Here is a 20,248-nt window from a genome sequence, read left to right as displayed (position 1 = left end):
ATGAAAGCCGGCCTTTTGTGTCCTTCGTTTCTTTCCTCCTACTTGCTGCATCTGTGGCTTCCTCTGCTTTAACCTACATACACTGTGCCGAGCTTAAGTGCAGGCTCTGTTTATGTAAAGTCTATTGTTCCCTCGGTTTGAAACAGCGGAGAGCCGCGATCTAAAGGCTGGAGCACAGAGCTGGGAGAGGAGGAACGCTGATTCCAGCTCCGAAAGTTGCTTGGCGTGAACTCGGCCAGCTCCTGAGCTGCCCGCCTGTCCTCTTCCCTGTAAGAAACGGGGGAGTCTTTCCCCTCTTTCGCAGGGTCCGTGCGCACTGAAACAAGCTTCACGTGAGGCTTCGCAAGAGACGGGGGAGCCGCGGTTGGGGCCGTTTCTGGGGACGGTCCCCGCTGCCTTCCCCTCGGACAACCGCGTCTCCGAGCCCTGGCCGTTGCCGTTGGGTTCCTTTCCCACCCCCGGCCCTTCCCAGCGTCCTCCTCACTGTTTCTCTGGTGGTTTTTTTTTTTTTTTGCAGATCCCCCTCCTGCACAGCCGCCTCCGCCGGCGGAAGGGGTGACCCCCCCTCCGGCAGGAGCCCCGCCGGCCTCAGCCGCTCCCTAAGCAGCCAAGGAAGAAGGAACTTCTACAGCAACACAGTGGCGACCAAAAATGAATTCCTCAGTTACCTGCTGTTCCCTGGGAGGTTCTCGCCTCCCGTTGGCCTGCCCCGCTCCTGTGTGTGTGTGCCTCACCGTGCACCCCCACGAGCACCCGCGCACAGCGTCTGTCCCCTCCCCACCGCTCCCAGCCGCGGCAGTACTCGGCATTCCTCTGGGAAAGCTTTGGCTCCGAGGTGCCGGTAGTGCCTCCGTGTTGCTGGTGGGGGAAGTCCTTTACGCTTTGGTCCGCTTGCCTTCCAGAGCGTGCTCACCTCTGGTTTCGTTCCTCTTGGTGTTCCGAGCTTTGGGTTCTCCTGGGGAAGGTAGAAAAACCGAGCTTTTAAAAGCGGAGGCATTAACTGAGCTTCAGGACGTAGCACGTGCCCGCTCCCCCTGGGATTCAGTGTTCCGGGTTCTCCGGGCGCCGCAGAGCATCCGGGTCGGGCGCCAAACCCGTGGCTGGAGCAGAGGAGGAGAATGAGGGCGGGAACGCTGGCGGCGCCCAGGACGGGTCTCTGATCGTCCAGGGCAGCGGCCGAGTCCCGGGGCTGCCTCGCTGACTTATTAACGAAAATATTGATCCAGCTGAATGAAGCCAGGAGTGACTCAATTGGAATAAAACCACTCACCGGTAGGAGTTTCCTTGCTCCGGTTCTTACCTTTTGCCTTTGGAGGTGGTAGTCGAACCTTCCCTCTGCGTAGCTTGGTACAGTAGCCAACTGAGGAATAAAACCATGATTTTTAGTCCCTCTTTTTGGAGCATATACTTTTTACTTTTTAAAATGAACAAAAACAGAAAAGAAAAAAAAAAAAAAGTAGGTAGCGAAGAAGTGGTAGCGTGCGGGCTGGGGGGGCTGGGGCGCCAACGCCAGAACTACCTCCTGCCGCCGGCCCAGGCGCGCAGAGCCGGCGCCCGCGGTACGAGGCTTGGGGCCAGCTCGCACGTCGCCTCCCGCCGCCGAGCGGCCCTGGCCCGGGGGCTTGCGGGTCAGGGAGCAGCTTCAGGCGGCGAATCCGGCAGCGCTCGTGGAGCGGGACCCCCGGCGCGGTGCTGCGGAGCGGACCCCCGGCCTGCCCCCGCGGCCGCTCCCCTCCTCGGTGGTGACTGCTACTGCCCTTTGCCGATGGGGGGGGGGGTCGGGTTCTCCGCCCTCCCCCTGGCCCCAGAGGGTCCGACAGGTTTCCTTGCCCGGGGGCTGAAGACGCTGGGTTAAAGGGTGGCTTGGCCGGAGAGCCACCTCCCAAATCACCTGAAACCTGCAGAACCACTTAAACCCTTGAGGAAAAAAAACAAAAAAAAGGATTTGCTGTGAAGAGCACTCAGGTGATTGACTCGTTGATGTTCACGGTTGAACTTCCCAGGTCCTGAGAGCGCAGGAGTGTGGGGTAACCACGTCGGGGCTGCCCGCACCCCCCACCGTCGTCTGCAGCCCCGTCCCTTCCCGCGCGGGGGGACGGTGCCGCCCGCCGTCGAGCTCTACCCACCCACAGTGCCTAGCAGAGCGGCCGGGGCCGGCCTGCCTTCCCCCTCCCGCACCGGGAATTCAGCCCCGCTCTTACCTTTCCCTCCAGGGTCTTTGGGGTGAGCATGGGATTTTCTGGGTCAGACCGTAGTCCAGTTTAGAATAACCTCAGGTTGTTTTTAGCGTGATCAACTTCAAATACAAAGGATCCAGGTGGAGACTTATTTTTTACTGTACTAGTGATGATCCTGCAGAGTACCTGAATTCTTGACACTGTCGTGTTTCTGTATAAATAATACATGTGCTGACTTTTTCATCTGATCCTATGTATAGGGCCGGTTTTATTCCTGCAACGCAGCCACCCGATTTTGTGAAATAAAAATAATAAAAAAAAAAAAAAAAAAAAGGCGGTTTTTGTACAAAGCTCGTCCCACTTTGTCTGGAGTCTCCTTTCCCTCCCCGCGTGGCGTGGATGAGCTGAGAATCGTTAATATGATCCGGGTCTATTTTTGGGGCCGCGTCTTAACTACAATGGAGTAAATACAAAGCCCGAGCTCGTTACCCGGCAGGGCGGAGGCGCCGAGGGGAGGCAGGTGAGCGGAGGGGACCCGCCGCTGTGGAGAACGGTTTGTCTGATTTGAAAAGCTTCATGAATGTGGACGAAGTAGAACGGCCTTGGAGGCCTAAGGGGATTCTCTCTGTTTGATTCCCGCTGCCGCGCTGCGCTGACGGGCGGTTGCTCCGGCGCACCTTCCCCCTCGCGTCGCCCCCCGGAAAGGAGGGCTCCGAAGTGGCAGACTTTGACGGAGGCGGCCTGGGCCCGCTGACCTGGCGGGGTCCCACCGCTCCTCGTTCCCCTGCCGGCCTCGCTGTTAATTGTTCCGGGGAGATGCCCGTTGTCCGTCCCCTCCCGCGGGGCTCCGGGGGCTGCCAGGAGAGTCGGCCTTTAGGGTGAAACGGGGAATCCGCGCTGGGTTCTGCCCTGAACGCTCCTGCTGCCTCGCCAAGGAAGAGCCTTTTCCTCCGAACGAGGGTGCTGAGGGCCCTTCTTCCCAGCGTCCTGCCCGCTGTCCCCAGTTCCCTGAAGCTGAAGAAGGATAAAGCACAGGGGCGGAGGTGTCTCCCCAGGTCCCGCACACCCCACGAAAGCCCCGTCCCCAGCTGGGGATCCCTCCTTCGCTGGCACGGGATGTCCCCAGGGCTGGGGGCTCCCTTGGGCTCCTGAGAGCAGCTCCTGCTTGGGGCCAGGCAGGAGAGGTGAGGAGCTCCTGGGGCCTTCAGCGGGGCTTCTCCCTCGCGCTGGTGCCTTCCCATCCTGCGGCGCGGTCAGCACTCGCCCTTTTTCCTCTTCTCCTCGACCTTTTTCCGAAGGAATGCAGAGGATCGGGCAGATCCCCGTGTCGGGTTTTGAACCGTTTTCCTATCGATGGGCCTTGGAAGCTTCGCGGTCGCGGAAGGTGGCTGAGGCTGGGCCGTTGTCCTGCGAGCAGCTGGAAGCGAAGGCGAGCGGAGCTCTAGGGGCAGTTTGGGACCCTGCTCCTGGTGTTTGGGGGGGTTCAGGTGCCCCTCGGCTGGCCCTAGGGAGGGTGGGAGCCAGCAGCAAAGGGCCGGGGCGCGGAGGGGTGTGGGGTCAGAACAAATTCACTCCCGCTCACAGCTTTGCTGTACGATTCAGGTAAGCTTGGGGGCAGGTTTAGGACAGGGCTCTAACCTGTAGCTTTTCTAAACTGGCTCCGTGTCCGCCCCAGGGCTGCAGGAGGGTCGGTTGAGACCGAGATGTTGTCGGGGCCAGTGGAAGCTCCCCCGCTCGGTGCCGATGAGCCCTTCTGCCCTGTCCCAAGAGCTGGCTGTCCCTCCTGCGACCGCACGCCGCTGGGGGCTTCGCATCTTCATCCGCCCGGTCCCATCCTGCCCGCCCCAGCAGCCCTGCGGTGCCGCTTGTCCTCAGCCCTGGTGCCTTGGTGGCAGGAGGAGCGATGGGGGCAGCGGAGCAGGAACGGGAGCAGCCCTCCCCGCTCCCTGCCCGCGCTCATCTCCGCCTTAACAACATCCTAAACCTCCCTGTTGTGGCTCTGTCCTGTCTGGCCGTACCAGCTCCACCCTGGGGTGCCTAAAAAACTGCAGGTTTGTGGGTTTGTTGTTTTTTCCCTGGCTGACTTCAGGCCAAAAATGCGCATTAGGACACTAAAAGAGTTTGGGGTGTCCGAGGATACGAGTGCACCTTGTCCCCTGACACTGTTACTTCACTCCCTGGGCCTTTCTCACCAGAAGCTTTAAAACGAAAGACTTGGCAAGGCTGGAACCGCCTTCTCAAACTCGGCAGGTTTTACGGCAACGAGCCCAACGGAGCCGGGGTGACCCAAGGGGTGTTGCCAGCCACCTGCGCCCATCCCGTGGACTCATCCCCCCAAATCCCGGTAGGAAACGACGTGCCCCGGACAATCGGTGGCAGCGCGGGGCTGGGTGACCTGCCAAGGGCTTGGCTGTGCCGCAGCCGCTCCCTTGCCCGGCTCTCTAGGAACAGAGTCGCTCTTTGTCTGCGCCGGCTCCCGCCCGGCCGCGTGTGCTGCCCGCGTGGGAATTTCCCCTTTCATTGGGACCTCCTGCCGCTGCCGGGGGTCACGGTTCAGGGACCCTTTTCAGCAGCCCTGGGAGCTGCTGGGTGTCGCCTGGAGGCTGCAGCGGGAAACCTCGGGGTGAGGAGTTGGAGGGGTTTTTTCCCCGCAATCCCTCATTTTCTGTCTGTCCAAGTCAAAGCGTGATAAAAACAACCGGGTAGATTTAGATTTAGGTGAAATGTAAGGACAAAATCCTTCCCCGTCAGGGTGGTGAGGCGCTGGCACAGGTTGCCAAGAGCAGCCGTGGCTGCCCCCTCCCTGGGAGAGCTCAAGGCCAGGCTGGATGGGGCTGGGAGCGACCTGCTCTGGTGGGAGGTGTCCCTGCCCAGGGCAGGGGGTTGGGTTGGGTGACCTCTAAGGTCCCTTCCAGCCCAAACCATCCTGTGATTCTATGGTGTCCACCAAAACCAGCACCCTCCCAGGTTTCTGGCACGGGATGTTTGGCCACGCTGGTGGTCACCAGGCGCCAGCACCGGGGTTGCCCACCTGGGCTCACCTTGCTGAGCTGGCCGAGCGCCGTGGGGAGCGGCGGTGCCCCGGTGATCTGGCGGACAAAGCCGTGGACCGGCACCTTCCACAGCCCAGGTTCAGCCCAAGTCCTGCTGGGAACCCTGAGGGCCGTCTCCTCCCTGGGTGCTTGTCCGCTCTTGGAAGAGCCGCCAGATCCCTGCAGATCACTGCGTGGGAATCCCATGTTCCCTCCCAGCGCTGGGGACCGGGATGTTGTAGAAGACGCCTTGAAAGGGGGACAGGCTCTGCCCTCGGAGGATGCTCAGCGCAGCGCTGACTTCTGGTCCTCTCTGCTGCTGTGAGTTTGGTTTCCCTCTTCCGGATGAAAGAGAGCCCGAGTCTTGGAGGTCATTAAATCCCCGTGTCGTGTTGAGAGGGGGATGAGGTGTGTGTGTCCAGCACTCCGTGCACCACCGGGCTTCAGCTCTTCTGCCCTCCCGAGCTTTTTTCCTTCATTTTCTGTTGGGTGAAGTGGTGTCTTCGCTCCGTATCCTTCACTGTGAAATAGCTGCTTTGATTCCTCCTGGTTTCCAGCAGCAATAAAAGCAAAACCTTGAAGATAAAGAGCATTTCTGAAGCACATTTAGTGCCCTCTTTGCAAAATCACAAGTATTTATCCGGTTTCTTGAGCTAGGAAGGAGAGGGGGGGGAAGGTGCTACTGCTGGCAGCTGCCTTACCCCAGTCCGTGACAGTTTTATTTGTCACTCCTCCAGACTGTGAACACGAGAGGTGTTGAACACCGCTGGCGGGTGCTGTGCTCCGTCCTTGGGACGCGGCTCTCTGCTGGCTCTTGTCCCCAGAGCAGCTCAGGCCCATTTTACTCAGGTCTTTTTCTTGGTCTTCGCAGCTCGGAGCTGTAGCGTGCGAGGATTAAACCTCTCCCACCTTTTCCCTCTGCAGCCGCAGAGGAGCGTGGCTCGAAAACGGCCACTGCAGGGAGAGCACGAGCCGGGGGCTCTGCCCCTTCCCCGAGCCCAGCTCTGCCCCTGCGACACCGAACCCTGGAGCCAAACGCACCAGCTCCCTGTGCAGGGCAGGGAGGGCGTTTTTTGGAAGATACCAGCTTGCTTATCCCTCTGGCCGGAGGGCCTGGAGGGCTCCAGCACCGCAGGGCACGCAGGGGTTGCGGAGCCGTGTATCTTTACCCGGTGGTGCCAGCACTGCTCGAGCACTCCTAAACCCAGCTCCTGTTTTGAGGGCTTTGAATTACAGCAATTTTCAGATCAGCTCAGTGTCGGGAGCCGTTTGGCGCGTGACTGATACGTGGTGGGTGAGTTTGTTCCCTGCAGCAACGGTGTGGATGCTTTTGTGGGGTGTCTGAGGCTGAAGGCAGCGGGGGAGCGGGGCCCGGGTGAGCACGGAGGAGGCCGAAGGTTGATTTTTAAGTCTCGCAGCTGAAGCAGGCGGCAGCTTCCTCCAGCTATCGGTGTCGCATCAGGGCTCGTCACCTCGGAGCCGTGCCCCGTGTGGTGCCAGCCCCAATCAAGGGCAAAGCTGTCCCTGGAGAACCCTGCCTGCCGGAGCTGAGCCTGGCTCTGGGCTCAGACTCACCGTGGAGGACGCTTTGAGAGAGGGAAGAGCTCGTGTGTCCAGGGCCAGCGGTGCCCGAGCTGGGGCGGGGAACACCGACCTCCACCCTGTCCGTTCAGCTCAGCCTTGTCTGGAGTCAGGATTTCTTACACCGTTCCAATACTTGTGAATTTAAAGAACTGGACAAGGGGGTGGTCTGAGCATCTCTGGTACCCAGGCGAGGAGGGAGGGTGTCCATCAGGCAGCCCAGGGAGAGGCGGTGGGGGGAAACAAAAGCTGGGGGAGAAACGCCAGCCCCAGCCCATCCCGCACCCTCCACCGACCCCCCCGGTACCCTGGGGGCCTGGATGCAGCCCGGTGAGGGTCCCGGTCGGTGGGGACACCATCATACAAGCGATTCCCCCGTGCTCAGCTGATGGGAAGGAGCTCAGTCTGTGCCTCCCTCCAGCCTCCGTCTGTCTGTCCGTCCCCATGGGGTCCCTGATCGCAATACAGCCCGTCACCCACACCCAGCGGCTGCCAGAGCCGATCGACCCCCAGCCGCTCTCAGGGATGGGGTGGGAGGAAGGTGCTGCTGTGGGGCTGCCCCACGGCTGCTGGGGCTCTGGGAGATGCCAGCCGGGATGTGGGGCAGCCCCTGCGTGGCAGAAGCTGAGGGGGGGGAGGGGGATGAGCAAAGCCCCTCCTGTGGGTTTTTGGGGACCCCCAGGCAGAGCAAGACCCATGAGCAAGCTCAGCTCCCAGCGCTGAACCGGGCAGAGAAGGGGTTTGGGGTGAGAGCCCTCCCCAGCTGCGTGTGACCCACAGACAGACAGACAGAGCTCACACCGATTTCCTCCGGAAAGGCTGAAAATGGTTTGCCGATGTGGCTTTTAATTCGCCTTAAATATTTTGAGTAACTCCCCCAGGAAAACACATGCCCGGCAGCAACAGCCGGTTCTGCTCGATTTCTTCTGCGAGACTGAGGAGCCGTCGCTGTCTGTCCGTCCGTCTGTCCTGCTGCCCCTCATCCAACCCTCTGCTCCTGCGAAGACAAGCCTGGGGCAGGTTCGTAGGGAATGTTGGCGAGAGCAGGCTCTGAGATGGCTCCGACACCCGCGTCGGGCTCTGCTGCCTCGCCTGGTCCGAAATCCAAGCGTCGCGACGGAGCCCGATGCGTTACGGCTCTGCCACGCTCTGCCCGGGGCTGTGGGATGGGGGGGTGGCCCCCCAATTCACCCCCCAGCTGGATGTCCCTGCCTGCTGCACAGTGTCACGCCACGGAGGGGGGGTGACACCCTCAGTCCCCCCTTGCCCACCCAGGCTGACAGCTGGGGGGGGGCCTGATGGGGAGCCACCGGCGCGGGGATGGGTGCGGGGAGGTGGGGGCTCTTCCCACGCGAAGGTGGTCTGCAGGGTGATGCGGTGGGCACCGTCCCCCCGGGACCGGGTGGGGAGCAGCCTCCGGCCAGGGTGGGGAGTGCCGACACCCCCTCGCCCCCCATTGATCCCATGGGATCCGGGGCACGGTCCCTCCTCTCCTTGGGGTGATGCTGGCTGCAGCCGGAGGTCTCAGGGTGCCGATACCCCGAGGGGACACCGGCTGCCCCGAGGGCTGGTGGAGCCTCCAGCCATGGAGATGTCCAAGACCCGACCAGACCTGCTCCAGGCTCCAGCAGGGGTTGGCCTGGGTGGTCTCCAGGGGTCCCTGCCAACCCCACGGGCTTCTTGCCCCCCAGGAGCTCCTGCCGCGGGATTCGCAAGCACCAGCCGCTGGAGCATCGACACCTTGAGCCGTCGCTGCACCCTGCCCCGGTGCTGGGGAAGGGCTTTGGGGGCAGGATGGGTGCTGCTACCCTGCCCGGCCTCCACCTCCCTGCCCCGTGTGTCTCCCCCAGCACCATCCCCGTCCCCACGATCCCACCCGTCTTCCTTCAGCCTCTTGCTGCGATGGCGGGGACCCAGCGGAGGGACTCCCAGCCCCGGGCAGAGCATGGGACCCCGGTGCCTCTTCCCAACCCTTTTTCCCCTGCTGTCGTGGCCGTGTCCCCCCCCTCGTCCATCCCTGCGGCCCCTCGGACGGTCCCCTTGGAAACGCATCCAGGGGCGGAAGCGCGGGGAATATTAAGCAGGTGCAGCCCCTTCAATCCCCCTTTGAGCGGGGACAGAGCGCGGCTTGTTCCCGGCGCGGGGAGCCCGGCCAGGCGCAGCGGCTGCTGGGGGGGGTGGCAGAGGGGACCCCCGGCCTCGCCATCCCCCCGCAGCCCAGCTCCCCCAGCCCCTGCAGCACCCCCGGCCCCGGGCAGACGGGACCCCCGGCAGGACGGGGTGGCGTGGGCGAGGGGAGCATGGCGGGTGGTGGGAGGGTGGCATGGCCAAGCCGATGGGGGTCCCACGCAGGGGCTGGGGGGCTGAAATGGGGTCCTTTGGGAGCACCCACTGCTCCCCAGGGCCCTGCCCCGAGCATCCTTCCCCGGTGCGGGATGCGGGAGCGGCCGTGGCCATCGCGTTCCCAGAGGACACACGGTGACCTTGGGAAGCCTCGTCCAGCCCCGGGGAGGACGAGGTGGCCGTGGGGCGAGCGGAGCGGGGGGCACAGCCCCCTCTCCCATGCAACGGGGCCCGGGCTGAGCCCCCCCAGGAGGCAGCTCTGGGTGTCCCCACGCGTGCGGGTGTCCCCAACACACCCACGACACCCCCCGCAGGGGTGGGGTTGGGGGCGGCGAGGGGCCGGGTGTCCCGCAGGGTTTGGGGGCTGCCCTGGCTGCGCGGCTTCCAGCAGAGCTAAGGCCGGGGGGGCGGGGGGTGTCCCTGGGGGGGTCCCTCCGTGCACGCCGTGGGGGTCCTGCCCGCTGCCTGCCCGCAGCCCCATTGCCAGGCCGGTCACATCTGTGTGGCTTCTCCTCTCCCAGCGCTTCCCCTGCTCCATCCAGCCACTGGTTCGGCTCCATCTCCCCGTCTCACACTGGGCCACGGCCTGGAGCACCCCCTGCCCGCACCCCCTGCCCGCACCCCCTGCCCGCAGCTCCTGCCCGCACCCCCCTGCCCGCACCCCCCTGCCCGCACCCCCCTGCCCGCACCCCCTGCCCGCACCCCCTGCCCGCACCCCCTGCCCGCACCCCCCTGCCCGCACCCCCTGCCCGCACCCCCTGCCCGTTGGAGAAGGCCCTGTTCGTGGTGCCCACATGGATGGGTCTGAGGTGATGGAGACCATGGTGGTGTCCTGGACCAGTTTGGCACTGGGAAGCAGTGCTGTGGCTGTGGGGTGCCTACCTGGGGGGTCTGCTGACCCGGGGGGGGGTGGGGGGGGGGGTGGGAGGGGGGGGGGGTGGGGGGGGGGGTGGGGTCTGAGTGGCCACAGCCCCCCGCCCTGTGCCACAGCCCCTCGGTGACCCCAGGGCTATGGCTGCACCCCAGGGTTTGGGGCGCTCTGCCCTCGCCCCGCTGCTGCTGGAGGGGCCCCCAGTCTCCCCCCCCAGGGCTGTGCATGAGCGGGGGGCTCGGGGGTGCAGCGTGGGGGTCCCCCTGCACCAGCTGAGGATGCTGGGAGGGGTTCCTGGTGATGGCACAGGGATCCACCCCCACCCCACCGCCGTGCAGGAGCAGTTTTAGGGGGGTGGGGGGTCAGCGGGGGGACCCCGATGCTGGGGGGGGGTGCAGGGGGAGCAGTTCGGGAGGGGGGCAATGAGGAATCCTGGTGCTGGGGGGGGGATGCTGGGGGGGGGGGTGTCCCGGTTCAGGGGTGCCCCCCCCATGCACGAGCAGATTTAGGGGGGCTCAGTGAGGGGTCCCAGTGCTGGGTGGGGGGGTGCAGGGGGCTGTCCTGGTGCTGGTACAGGGATGCCCCCCCCCCCCCATGCAGGAGCAGGGGTTTTTTTGGGGGGGAGGGGGCGTGTCAGCAAGGGATGCTGGTGCAGGGGGGTCCCAGTGCAGGGGTGTCCTGGTGCAAGGATACCCCCCCTCCTCCATGCAGGAGCATTTGGGGGGTGGGAGGTCCTGGTGTAGGGATGCCCCCCCGTGAAGGACCAGTGGGGGGGGTGGGGGGGTGGGGGGGTCGTGTCAGCGAGGGATCGGGGTGCAGGTGGGTCCCGGTGCAGAGGGTCCCGGTGCAGAGATGCCCCCCAATGCCGGAGCAGTTTGGGGGGGGGTCAGCGAGGGATCGGGGTGCAGGGGAGTCCCGGTGCAGGGGGTCCCGGTGCAGAGATGCCCCCACCGTGCAGGAGCAGTTTGGGGGGGGGGGGTGTCAGCGAGGGATCGGGGTGCAGGGGCGTCTCGGTGCAGAGATGCCCCCCAATGCCGGAGCAGTTTGAGGGGGGTCAGTGAGGGATCGGGGTGCAGGGGCGTCTCGGTGCAGAGATGCCCCCCAATGCCGGAGCAGTTTGGGGGGGGTGTCAGCGAGGGATCGAGGTGCAGGGGGGTCCCGGTGCAGGGGGGTCCCGGTGCAGAGATGCACCCCAATGCCGGAGCAGTTTGAGGGGGGTCAGCGAGGGATCGGGGTGCAGGGGGGTCCCGGTGCAGGGGGTCCCGGTGCAGAGATGCCCCCCAATGCCGGAGCAGTTTGGGGAGGGGGTGTGTGTCAGCGAGGGGTCCCGGTGCAGGGCAGGGAGGAGATGCCGGTCTGTATCCCCCGGTGCTGCCCGGGGCGGGGGGGGGGGATCCCCCGCGGATCCCAAAGCGGGGTGTGTGGGGGGGTGTGGGGTGTGGGGGTGTCCCGGTGCTGCCGGCGGCGTCCCCAGTCCCGCGGGCGGAGCCGGTGGCTGCCGCCGCCCCCAGCCCGGCCCGGCCCGGCCCGGCCCCCCCCCCCCCCCCGGCGCGGAGCGGGAGCGGCGGCGGCGGCGGCGGCGGGAGCGCGGGGGGCGCGGGCGGAGCCGCTGCCGGTGCCGGCCCCGGTGGCGGAGCCGCGGGTCCCTCCATGCCGCCATGGCCCCCGCGGCCGCCCGGCCCCGCACCCGCGCCCTGGCCCTGCTGATGGCGATCGGCGCCCTCGGTACGTACCGGGGGGGGGGGCTGCACCCCGGGATGGGGCCGGAGCCTGCACCGGGGGCGGGGGGGGGGGGGGGGCGGATCCCCGTGGGGGGGGGGCGGCTCGGCGGTCCCGGGGCTGCATTCCGCTGCGGGCACCGGGGAAGGGGCGGGGGGGGGGGGCTGGATCCCCCTCGCCAGGCTGGATCCCTCCGGGGCGGGGGAGGCTGGATCCTTCGGGGGAAGGCTGGATCTCTTGGATGGGGCTGGATCCCCCCCGGGGGTGTGTGTGTGTGTGTGGGGGGGGGGGGTGTTGAATCCTCCTCGCCGGGAGCTGGATCCCACCGGGGGGGGAGGGGGGGGGACACACGACTGGATCTTTCGGAGGGGACTGGATCCCCCTCGCCGGGGGCTGGATCCCATTGCGGGGAGCTGCATCCTCTTGCAGGGCGGGCTGGATCCCCCTTGCCGGGGGCTGGATCCCTTGGGGAGGTGGGGGGGTGGGGGTAGGCGGCTTTGGATGCTCTTGCAGGGGCTGCATCCCCTTGTAAGGGGGTTGGATTCCATTGCGGGGGGGTGGGGGGGGGGGGGGTGGGCTGGATCCCCTTGTGTGGATGGGGTGCAGCTGCAGGAACCCGAGGAGGGCTGGATCTCCCTTGCCGGGGGCTGGATCCCCTTGTAAAGGAGCTGGATCCCCTTGCAGGGTGGGGGGTGGGCTTGATCCTGTTGCAGCGGGCTGGGTCGCCTTTCGGCGCGGGGGGCAGCTGCGGGAGCCGCGGGAGGGCTGGATCCCCTTGCTTGAGGATGGATCCCCTTGCTTGGGGCTGGATCCCTTGGGCGGGAGGGGCTGGATCCCGTTATGTGTATGGGGTGCAGCTGCAGGGACCGGAGGAGGGCTGGATCCCCTTGCGGGGGCGGGGGGGGGGGGGGGGGGGCTCGATCCTCTTGCAGTGGGCTGGATCCCCTTTATATATGGGGTGCATTTGCAGGAGCCTGAGAAGGGTTGGATCCCCTTGCCGGGGGCTGGATCCCTTGGGGGGGGGGGGGGGGCAGGCGGGTTTGGATCCTCTTGCAGGGGCTGGATCCTCTTGTGATGATGGGGTGCACTTGCAGGAACCAGAGAGGGCTGGATCCCCCTGTAAGGGGGCTGGATTCCATTGCGGGGTGGGGTGGGGTCGGGTGGGGTGGCTGGATCCCCTCTAAAGGGGCTGGATCCCCTTGCAGAGGCTGGATCCAGTCGTGTGTGTGGAGTGCACTTGCAGGAACCAGGAGGGCTGGATCCCTTGCAGCGGGGGGGGGGGGGGGCTGGATCCCCTTGCGGGGACTGGATCCCCTCGTAGGGCAGCTGGGGGATCTGGGCTGCAGGCAGCTTGTCTTGGGGGGGGGGGAGGCTGTGTCCCAGTGGGGGGGAGGCGTCTCAGATTTGGGGGGTGATGATGGGGCTGTGGCTGGGGGAGAGCCGGGGGCTGCCGCGGGGTTTGTGCCATCAGACCCCAGGAGAGGCTGTAAAAGACTCGGGGGGCTGCAGGCAGGGACCACCCCCCGGGGTGCGGGGGGCACCTCTGACACATCTTTCTCTCCTTGTCCCCCTCCAGCATCCGAGTGGCCCCCCCAAAACACCAGCGAGGCGGAGGGGAGAGGCTGGGAGGGCTCCCTGGAGAGCAGCCCCCCACGGTGGGACCCAGCGAGCAGAGACCCCCCGGGGGGGCCCAGCAACGGTACCAGCCCCGGGGGGGCTGCGGTGGGCGACGAGCCCCCGGCAGGATCCCAGCTAGAGCCCCCCGGGGGGGCCACGGCCGCCACCACGGACCCGTCGGCGATGCCGGAGGGGTGCGCGGGATGCACCGGGGAGGGCGACGCCAGCGCTCTGCCCCCCAAAACCGGCTCGGCGGAGGATGGCCAAGCGGCGGTGACCTGGCCCGGTGACGGGGGGACGGTGGCGGTGGCCCTCGGCAGCCCCGAGGAACCGGGGAGCGGCGAGAGGCCCACACGAGCCTCCCTGCCCAGCCCGGGGGGTTTTGGGGGGCTCACGGCTGCCCCGCCGAGCCCCCCCAGCCTACAGCTCGCCACCGACTCGGCCGAATCCGACCTGCTGCTGGCGGCCGGGGGCTCGGCCGTGCCGCGGACCCCCGTGCTGGGTGACCCCAGCCCCGGGCCAAGCACCGGGGGGGACTCGGGGCGACCCCCGGAGCTCTGGGTGGCCGCATCCAGCCCGGCCCCGGCGCAGGGGGCTCGTGGCCGGACGGATCTGACCTGGCTGGAGGTGGAGGAGCCCGTCACCGTCACCCCGGGCCCCACCGAGCCGCCGGCTGACCGGACGGCCTCCGAGATCATCGACGTCAACTACTACGACCTGTTTGAGGGGGGCGAGGGACTGGGGGGCTTCCCCGGGGGCGGCCGGGGAGCGGCCGGCTCGGCGCGGCGGCGGGAGCCGGAGGAGGCGGCCACGCCGTGGGCCCTCCATGAGCTCTACGACGACTTCACGCCCTTCGACGAGGCCGATTTCTACCCCACCACCTCCTTCTATGCCGACGGGGACGAGGAGGACGAGCTGGAGGAGGAGGAGGAGGAAGAGGAGGAGGAGGAAGATGGGGGGCTGGAGGATGAGAACAGCTACCGGCCGCCTGCCTCGGCCGTGCCCGGTGCCCAGCCGGCACCGCGGGACCCCCGACCCACCGGCCGCCGCAACGTGGCCCCGCCGCAGCCCTCCGGCGTGGCGGGGGGCAGCCCCACGCCACGGCCGCGGCCGGGGGAGCGGGGCCAGCTGGAGAACGGCACCGAGTGCCGGAGCGGTTACGTGCGGCACAACAGCTCCTGCCGCTCCCTCTGCGACCTTGTCCCCAGCTACTGCCACAACGGCGGCCAGTGCTACCTGGTGGAGAGCCACGGGGCCTTCTGCCGGTAAGGGATGGGGACCCAGGGCCCGTGGGGAGATGGGGGGTGCATGTGGGGGTCCTACATCCCTGTGCACCCCATCCCCAGGCTCTCCATCCCTGTGCACCCCATCCCTGGGATCTCCATCCCTGTGCACCCCATCCCTGGGATCTCCACCTCCATGCACCCCATCCCTGTGCACCCCATCCCTGGGATCTCCACCTCCATGCACCTCATCCCCAGGCTCTCCATCCCTGTGCACCCCATCCCTGGGATCTCCATCCCTGTGCACCCCATCCCTGGGATCTCCACCTCCATGCACCCCATCCCCAGGCTCTCCATCACCATGAACCTCGACCCTGGGATCTCCACCTCCATGCACCCTACCCCTGAGATCTCCATCCTTATGCACCCCATCCCTGGGATCTCCACCTCCATCCACCCCATCCCCTGTGCACCCCATCCCTGGGATCTCCACCTCCATGCACCCCATCCCCAGGCTCTGCATCCCCTGTGCACCCCATCCCTGGGATCTCCATCTCCATCCACTCCATCCCTGTGCACCCCATCCCTGGGATCTCCACCTCTACGCCCCCCATCCCCAGGCTCTCCATCCCCCGTGCACCCCACCCAGGTCCCTTTGCCCCCGCAGCCCCATCCCGCCGGGGCGCAGAGGGGCTTTCCCTGCCCCCCAAGCAGCGGCTGGGCAGGAATTAGGTCAGGGCTGTGCAGCCGAGGCTCCGGGGCCGCCGCGCTAATCGGCCCCGGCAGATTGCGCCCGGGGAGGGCCGACGCCGGCTGTGCCGTACGGCTCGGCACGCGTCGCGGGGCTGGCACCGAGCCCGCCTGCACGGGGGGACGTGGATGAGTGGCATGGCGGGGCTGTCCCCTCCCGGGGCTGAGCGGGGCTGGGAGCCGTGAGTGTGGGGTGCAGGGGGCAAGCATCGCCCCGGGGGGGGGGGACCCCGACCCCACTCCCGCCATCCCCCACTGTCACCCATCTCGCTTGGCCCCAGCGTTTAGGGGTTCACCCCTCTCAGAGTGGCCCTTGGGGACCCATTAATCTCAGATGCCGGCGCCCCCCGAGGATGTTCTGTGGGACAGGGGCGCGTTTTTTTTGGGGTGGGGGTCCCTAACGGTGTCCCCTTGCAGGTGCAACACGCAGGACTACACGTGGCACAAGGGCACGCGCTGCGAGGCCATCGTCACCGACTTCCAGGTGATGTGCGTGGCCGTGGGCTCGGCCGCCCTCGTGGTGCTGCTGCTCTTCATGCTCACCGTCTTCTTCGCCAAGAAGCTCTACCTGCTCAAGACGGAGAACAGCAAACTGCGCAAGACCAAGTGAGTGGCACCGGGAGGGGGACCAGCACCCCCTAAAAGTGTCCCCAGACAAGGTGACGGTGGGTGGGCAGGGTCCCCGAGGCGGGTGCCCTGCGGGGAGGTGGCTCCTGCTCCGCGGTTAATCCTTTAAAGCTGCTCCTGACTGGCACCAGTTAATCTGCTGCACTGGGAGCTGGGGCCACCAGCTGGGCTCACCACGCTGCCCAGGGGCCACTGGAGATGGTCCCCACTGTGTCCCTGGGGACAGGGCTGGGGGGTGGTGACATGGGTGAAGGTTGGGGTGTCGTTCCTCCCCCCACTGCCACCGCAATTGCTGCCCACCTCCCCGGAGGAGCAAGCCCTCCCAGCCTGGGTCCCTAATGAGCTGTTAATTAGTGTTTGGAAGTGCCAAGTGTAATTAGCAGCGAAGATCCCTGTGCCAGCCCATGGGTCTCCCTCTCAGGCCCCCCCCTCCGGGGCTGCCTGCCCTGGGCTGCCCTCACCGCTCCCCTGCCTGCGCCTGCCGGCACCTTCTCAGAGCCGGGGGGGTATTTAGCCCCAAAGTCCCTGGTCCAGGGGCATTTAATCCCCTAAACCCCCCAGATCTGGGGCATTTAGCCTCCAACCTCCATCCCTGGGGACATGTAGCCCCAAACCCCAGAGCTGGGGACATTTAGGCCCCCAATCTCCATAGCTGGGAGCATTGAGCCCCCCAAACCCCCAGATCTGGGGGTATTCAGTCCCAACCCTTCGTCCCTGGGGGCATTTACCCCCCCCCCCAACACTGGGTTCACCCCAAAACGCAGCTGGGGGCGCAGGGGATGCTCAGTGGTGTCCCTGGCCTCACCGCCGTGCTCTTCTCTGCCCCCCCCCCGCAGATATCGCACCCCGTCCGAGCTGCACAACGACAACTTCTCCCTCTCCACCATCGCCGAGGGCTCCCACCCAAACGTAAGGAGGCTTCGCGGCACCGTCCCCGGCTCCCGCGGGCTGTCCTACCCGTGTCTCTCTGTCTGGTAACACCTTGTCTGTGTGTCCCCCACCCCCACCCCCACCCCACCCATAGTCCCCGCTCTGCCTGGGGGATGGTGTCACCACCGGGTCCCTCCGCACCCTCCTGTCCCCATCCCGCTGTGGCCACCGCTCTGTCCCCTCGCTGTTGGGTCCTGCCGTGCCGCATTCTGCCCCGACTACCCAAACCGGACCCACACCAGGCAGGGGGGGCATCGGTGTCCCCCCACTGTCCCCCTGCCCTGTCCCCTCCTGTCCACGTGGCTCCCCGGGGAACCACCATCCAGAGCTGCCTGGTGGCTTCGGATCCGTGGGTGGGTGGCAGGGGCGGCCGAGCCGGCATTTCCAGGGAGGGGACAGCCGGTGCCGTGTGGCTCCGGCGGACGATGCTCCCTGGCTGCGGCATCGCTGGGGCAGGACCGGTGGCCAACGGCCGGCAGCGGTGGGCGATGCTGGAGGATGAAACCCTCCGGGATGCTGCTGGCGTGGTCGGGAGGCGCCCTCCCTCCCGGGGGTCCCCCCTTCCAACCTCCCGTCTTTCGAATCGCAACAGAGAGAAGCGAAGGGCTTTGCCGAGCGCGAGCCGGAGGAGGAGCGTAGGTCCCTCTAGCCTTTGCCTTAGCCCACCGCCGGTTTGCCCCGTCTTTCGACCGCCTTTAGCAGCCGTAGCGTCTGCCGCCGCTCGGCCCGGCCGCCCTGGCAGGAGGCTCCTGGAGCCAGCTCGCTCCCCGCTGCGGAGAGGATGAACCTTGGGATGAATTCGGTGCCGCTCCCCGGCACCTCGCTGGGGTCTGCCCTGCCCCCTCGTCCCCTCCGGGGTGCGGAGGACTCGGTCCTACAGCGGCACGCGGTGCCCGGGACACGTGGTGGTTGCAGAGGGGACAGCGGGGTCGACACCCCTGGGAAAGAGGGTTTTGGGGACACGTGGTGCAGCCCCTCTGCCGGGCGATGGAGCTCGGTGCCCTGGTAGCGGTGCCCATCCCACGGCGTTTGCCGTGGAGCCGATGGCGTGACCCCGGGCTGGCTGGGAATCGCTCGTGGCGCCACTGCCCAGGAGATGGAGGTTTCCCGTCCCCATATGAGGCAGCCCTTGGGGGTCTCCATCCATCCACCACTCGCCGTGCGGCGCCGGGAGCACCATAACCGCTGCGATGCAGCCACGGCCCATCCCGCCCCCCACGCCAGGGCTCATCCTGCCCCGCCGACGGCGACACCGGCACCGTTTGGGCACAGGCGTTACCCAACAGAGCCGGAGCTCGGAGCCGGTGCCGGGGGCGGCCGCTCTCCCCGTGGATGTGGGACAAACTCGGGGCACAGCCCAGCCCCGGGGGGAAGATGCTCCCGGCAGCCGTGGGGGGATGTCGGGAAGTGGCTTTGCCACCGGCGGCTCCGGCCAGCGGCACGGCGGGGCTGGCTGTACGCTAACGAACGGCAATAAATCCACCCCACCGGGCCTCCTGCCAAGCGCCGCTCGCTCGGGGAGTTGCTGGTTGTGGCGGGGACGGTGGGCCGAGACGGGCTGGAAACGGGAGGAGAAGTTGGGCGGTGGTGGGGGCGGCTGGAGGGGCGGTGGGTGGGACGGCTCCCGTGGCTCTTGGGTGCAGTTGGCGAGCGGCTTTGGGTGCTGGAGGCACCCCAAGGTGGGGAAGCCGCGGTGGGGAACGGCAGCGAGTCGGGTCGGACCCTCTCACCCACCTGCTCCCCCCAGTGCCGTGAGCCCCACGCTCCCCCCCGTGTGCTGGGGAGGGAGATACTTGTATTCCCCTTGGGGCATTGGGGGTTGGGATGCCGGTGGGGACGTTGGCGGCTTCACCCACGTCACCCCCCCAATCGCAGTGCTGTCCCCCACGTCACAGCCACCTCCTGACACCCCCCCCCCCCCCGCACCCCCTCCCCCCCCCCCCCAAATCTCTCCTGGCAGGATGACCCCAGCGCTCCCCACAAGCTGCAGGACTCGCTGAAGTCCTGCCTGAAGGACGAGGAGCCCTTCAACATCCACAACTCGACGTCGCCCAAGCACGACGGCGGCAAAGGGGAGCAGGACGGCGGCGAGCTCAACTGCCTGCAGAACAACCTGACGTGAGCAGGGGAGGAGGAGGAGGCGAGAGCGGGAGCCAGCCCTCCCCTCCCCTGCTGTACAAATCTCCTGCCTCCTCCCCGGCCGGTATCTCTTTTTCCCGCTCCGTGGCATGCTTTGGTGTGTTTTGTACAGAGGAAAACAAAAACAAAATTAATTAATAATAATACAAAGCCAAAGGCTGTAAATGGTCTTTGGCCGCGTCGTGTCGTGGGGGTGTTTGGTTTGTGCTCCGTGTCTGTCGCTTGGGTTAGTTCAGCGCTGTGATTTCTAAACCTTTGCCGTTCCGCAACTGACTTTTTTTGTACTTTTACCCCACTTTTTTTGAAATATAAGTAAAACCAACAACAAAACCCCACCCCCCCCCCCCCAAAAAAAAGGAAGATCTTGAAATAAAACTTTTTTTTTTTTTTTTTAAAGTTAAGCCTCTTGCCGGTGCCTGCGACCTCCCGACACAGACACAGCAGGTTCGGTGCCTGCTCCCCTGGGTCCCATCTGAGCCTCACCCAGGGGGCTGGTGGGTTCCCGGTCGCCCCTCCCCGGCTTTGCCAAGCCAGGGGTGCAACACGTCCCACCGGAGCGGGGGCCCTGCGGGGTGCTGCCGTCCCAGCCACGCTCGGGTGCAGACGGGACACCCCGGGATGTTTGGCGGAGGAGCCTGGGCTGCACCTTCCTCGCGGGGGCTGCTCCAGCCCCGTCCCCATCATGGCGCGGGTGCACAGGGGGTGTAGCCGTCACCGACACCGTGCCCCCGGCCGCCGCCTGCCCAAACAGCCTCCTTTCGGTGGGGCTGCCCGGGCTGTTGGTGGGATTTGGAGCCAAAACACCCTGGTGTCACACACACACACACACACACACACACACACACCCCCCCAGCTCCTCGTTTCCAACCGGCAAAACCCCCGGCAGCTTTCGTGACGGTGGCCTGGTTTCTGCGGGGAGCAGGGGGTCTCTCCAGTACTCCCACCGCCCTCCCCTCGGGCCACGGCTCCGTCTCGCTTCCCGCAGGAGCCGATTTCTTCCGGAGACGGATCCATCCACGAGCCAAACCTCAGGGCTCCTCGAGAGAGAGGAAATGAAGCAATTAATCAACAGACAATATTAAGCGTGCCGCCCGTTAGGGATGCAGCCGGCAATCTCGCTCCCTGGGGCAGGTAGGAGCCAAAGCCGCAGCTCAGCGTGTTTGAGCTGTTCCCGGTGCTTTCCGTGAGCTGCTAAATAATTAATGCTCAGCTTACTCGGGGAGATTAAAAAAATGAGGG

The 20,248-nt window shown here is 66.2% G+C and overlaps 2 protein-coding genes across 3 annotated transcripts in view; both read left to right on the top strand.

The window, feature by feature from the left end:
• SMARCC1 (SWI/SNF related BAF chromatin remodeling complex subunit C1) overlaps positions 1–1,499 on the top strand; it is an 84,890-nt gene extending 83,391 nt beyond the window's left edge. Inside the window, exon 28 of the mRNA XM_086466319.1 lies at positions 518–1,499. Coding sequence (XP_086322445.1) covers positions 518–603 — 86 coding nt within the window. The 3' untranslated portion in view covers positions 604–1,499. The remainder of the gene's footprint in view (positions 1–517) is intronic.
• A 10,163-nt stretch (positions 1,500–11,662) lies between these two features.
• CSPG5 (chondroitin sulfate proteoglycan 5) lies at positions 11,663–18,992 on the top strand. Of its 2 annotated transcripts, XM_086467059.1 has the most exons (6): positions 11,663–11,729; positions 13,300–13,765; positions 13,853–14,605; positions 15,731–15,919; positions 16,777–16,849; positions 18,831–18,992. In XM_086467059.1, the coding sequence occupies exons 1-6, from the start codon at positions 11,663–11,665 to the stop codon at positions 18,990–18,992; spliced, it is 1,710 nt and encodes a 569-aa protein (XP_086323185.1). The 2 variants fall into 2 exon arrangements, with proteins under 2 accessions (XP_086323185.1, XP_086323184.1); XM_086467058.1 differs by having other exon boundaries at positions 13,300–14,605.
• Positions 18,993–20,248: the final 1,256 nt, after the last annotated feature.

This window comes from Leptosomus discolor, chromosome 6 (genome assembly GCF_034619465.1).
Source record: "Leptosomus discolor isolate bLepDis1 chromosome 6, bLepDis1.hap2, whole genome shotgun sequence".
NCBI classification, from domain to species: domain Eukaryota; kingdom Metazoa; phylum Chordata; class Aves; order Leptosomiformes; family Leptosomidae; genus Leptosomus; species Leptosomus discolor.
The sequence above is the reverse complement of the archived record's forward strand: the minus strand, read 5'-3'. Positions and strand labels throughout refer to the sequence as shown.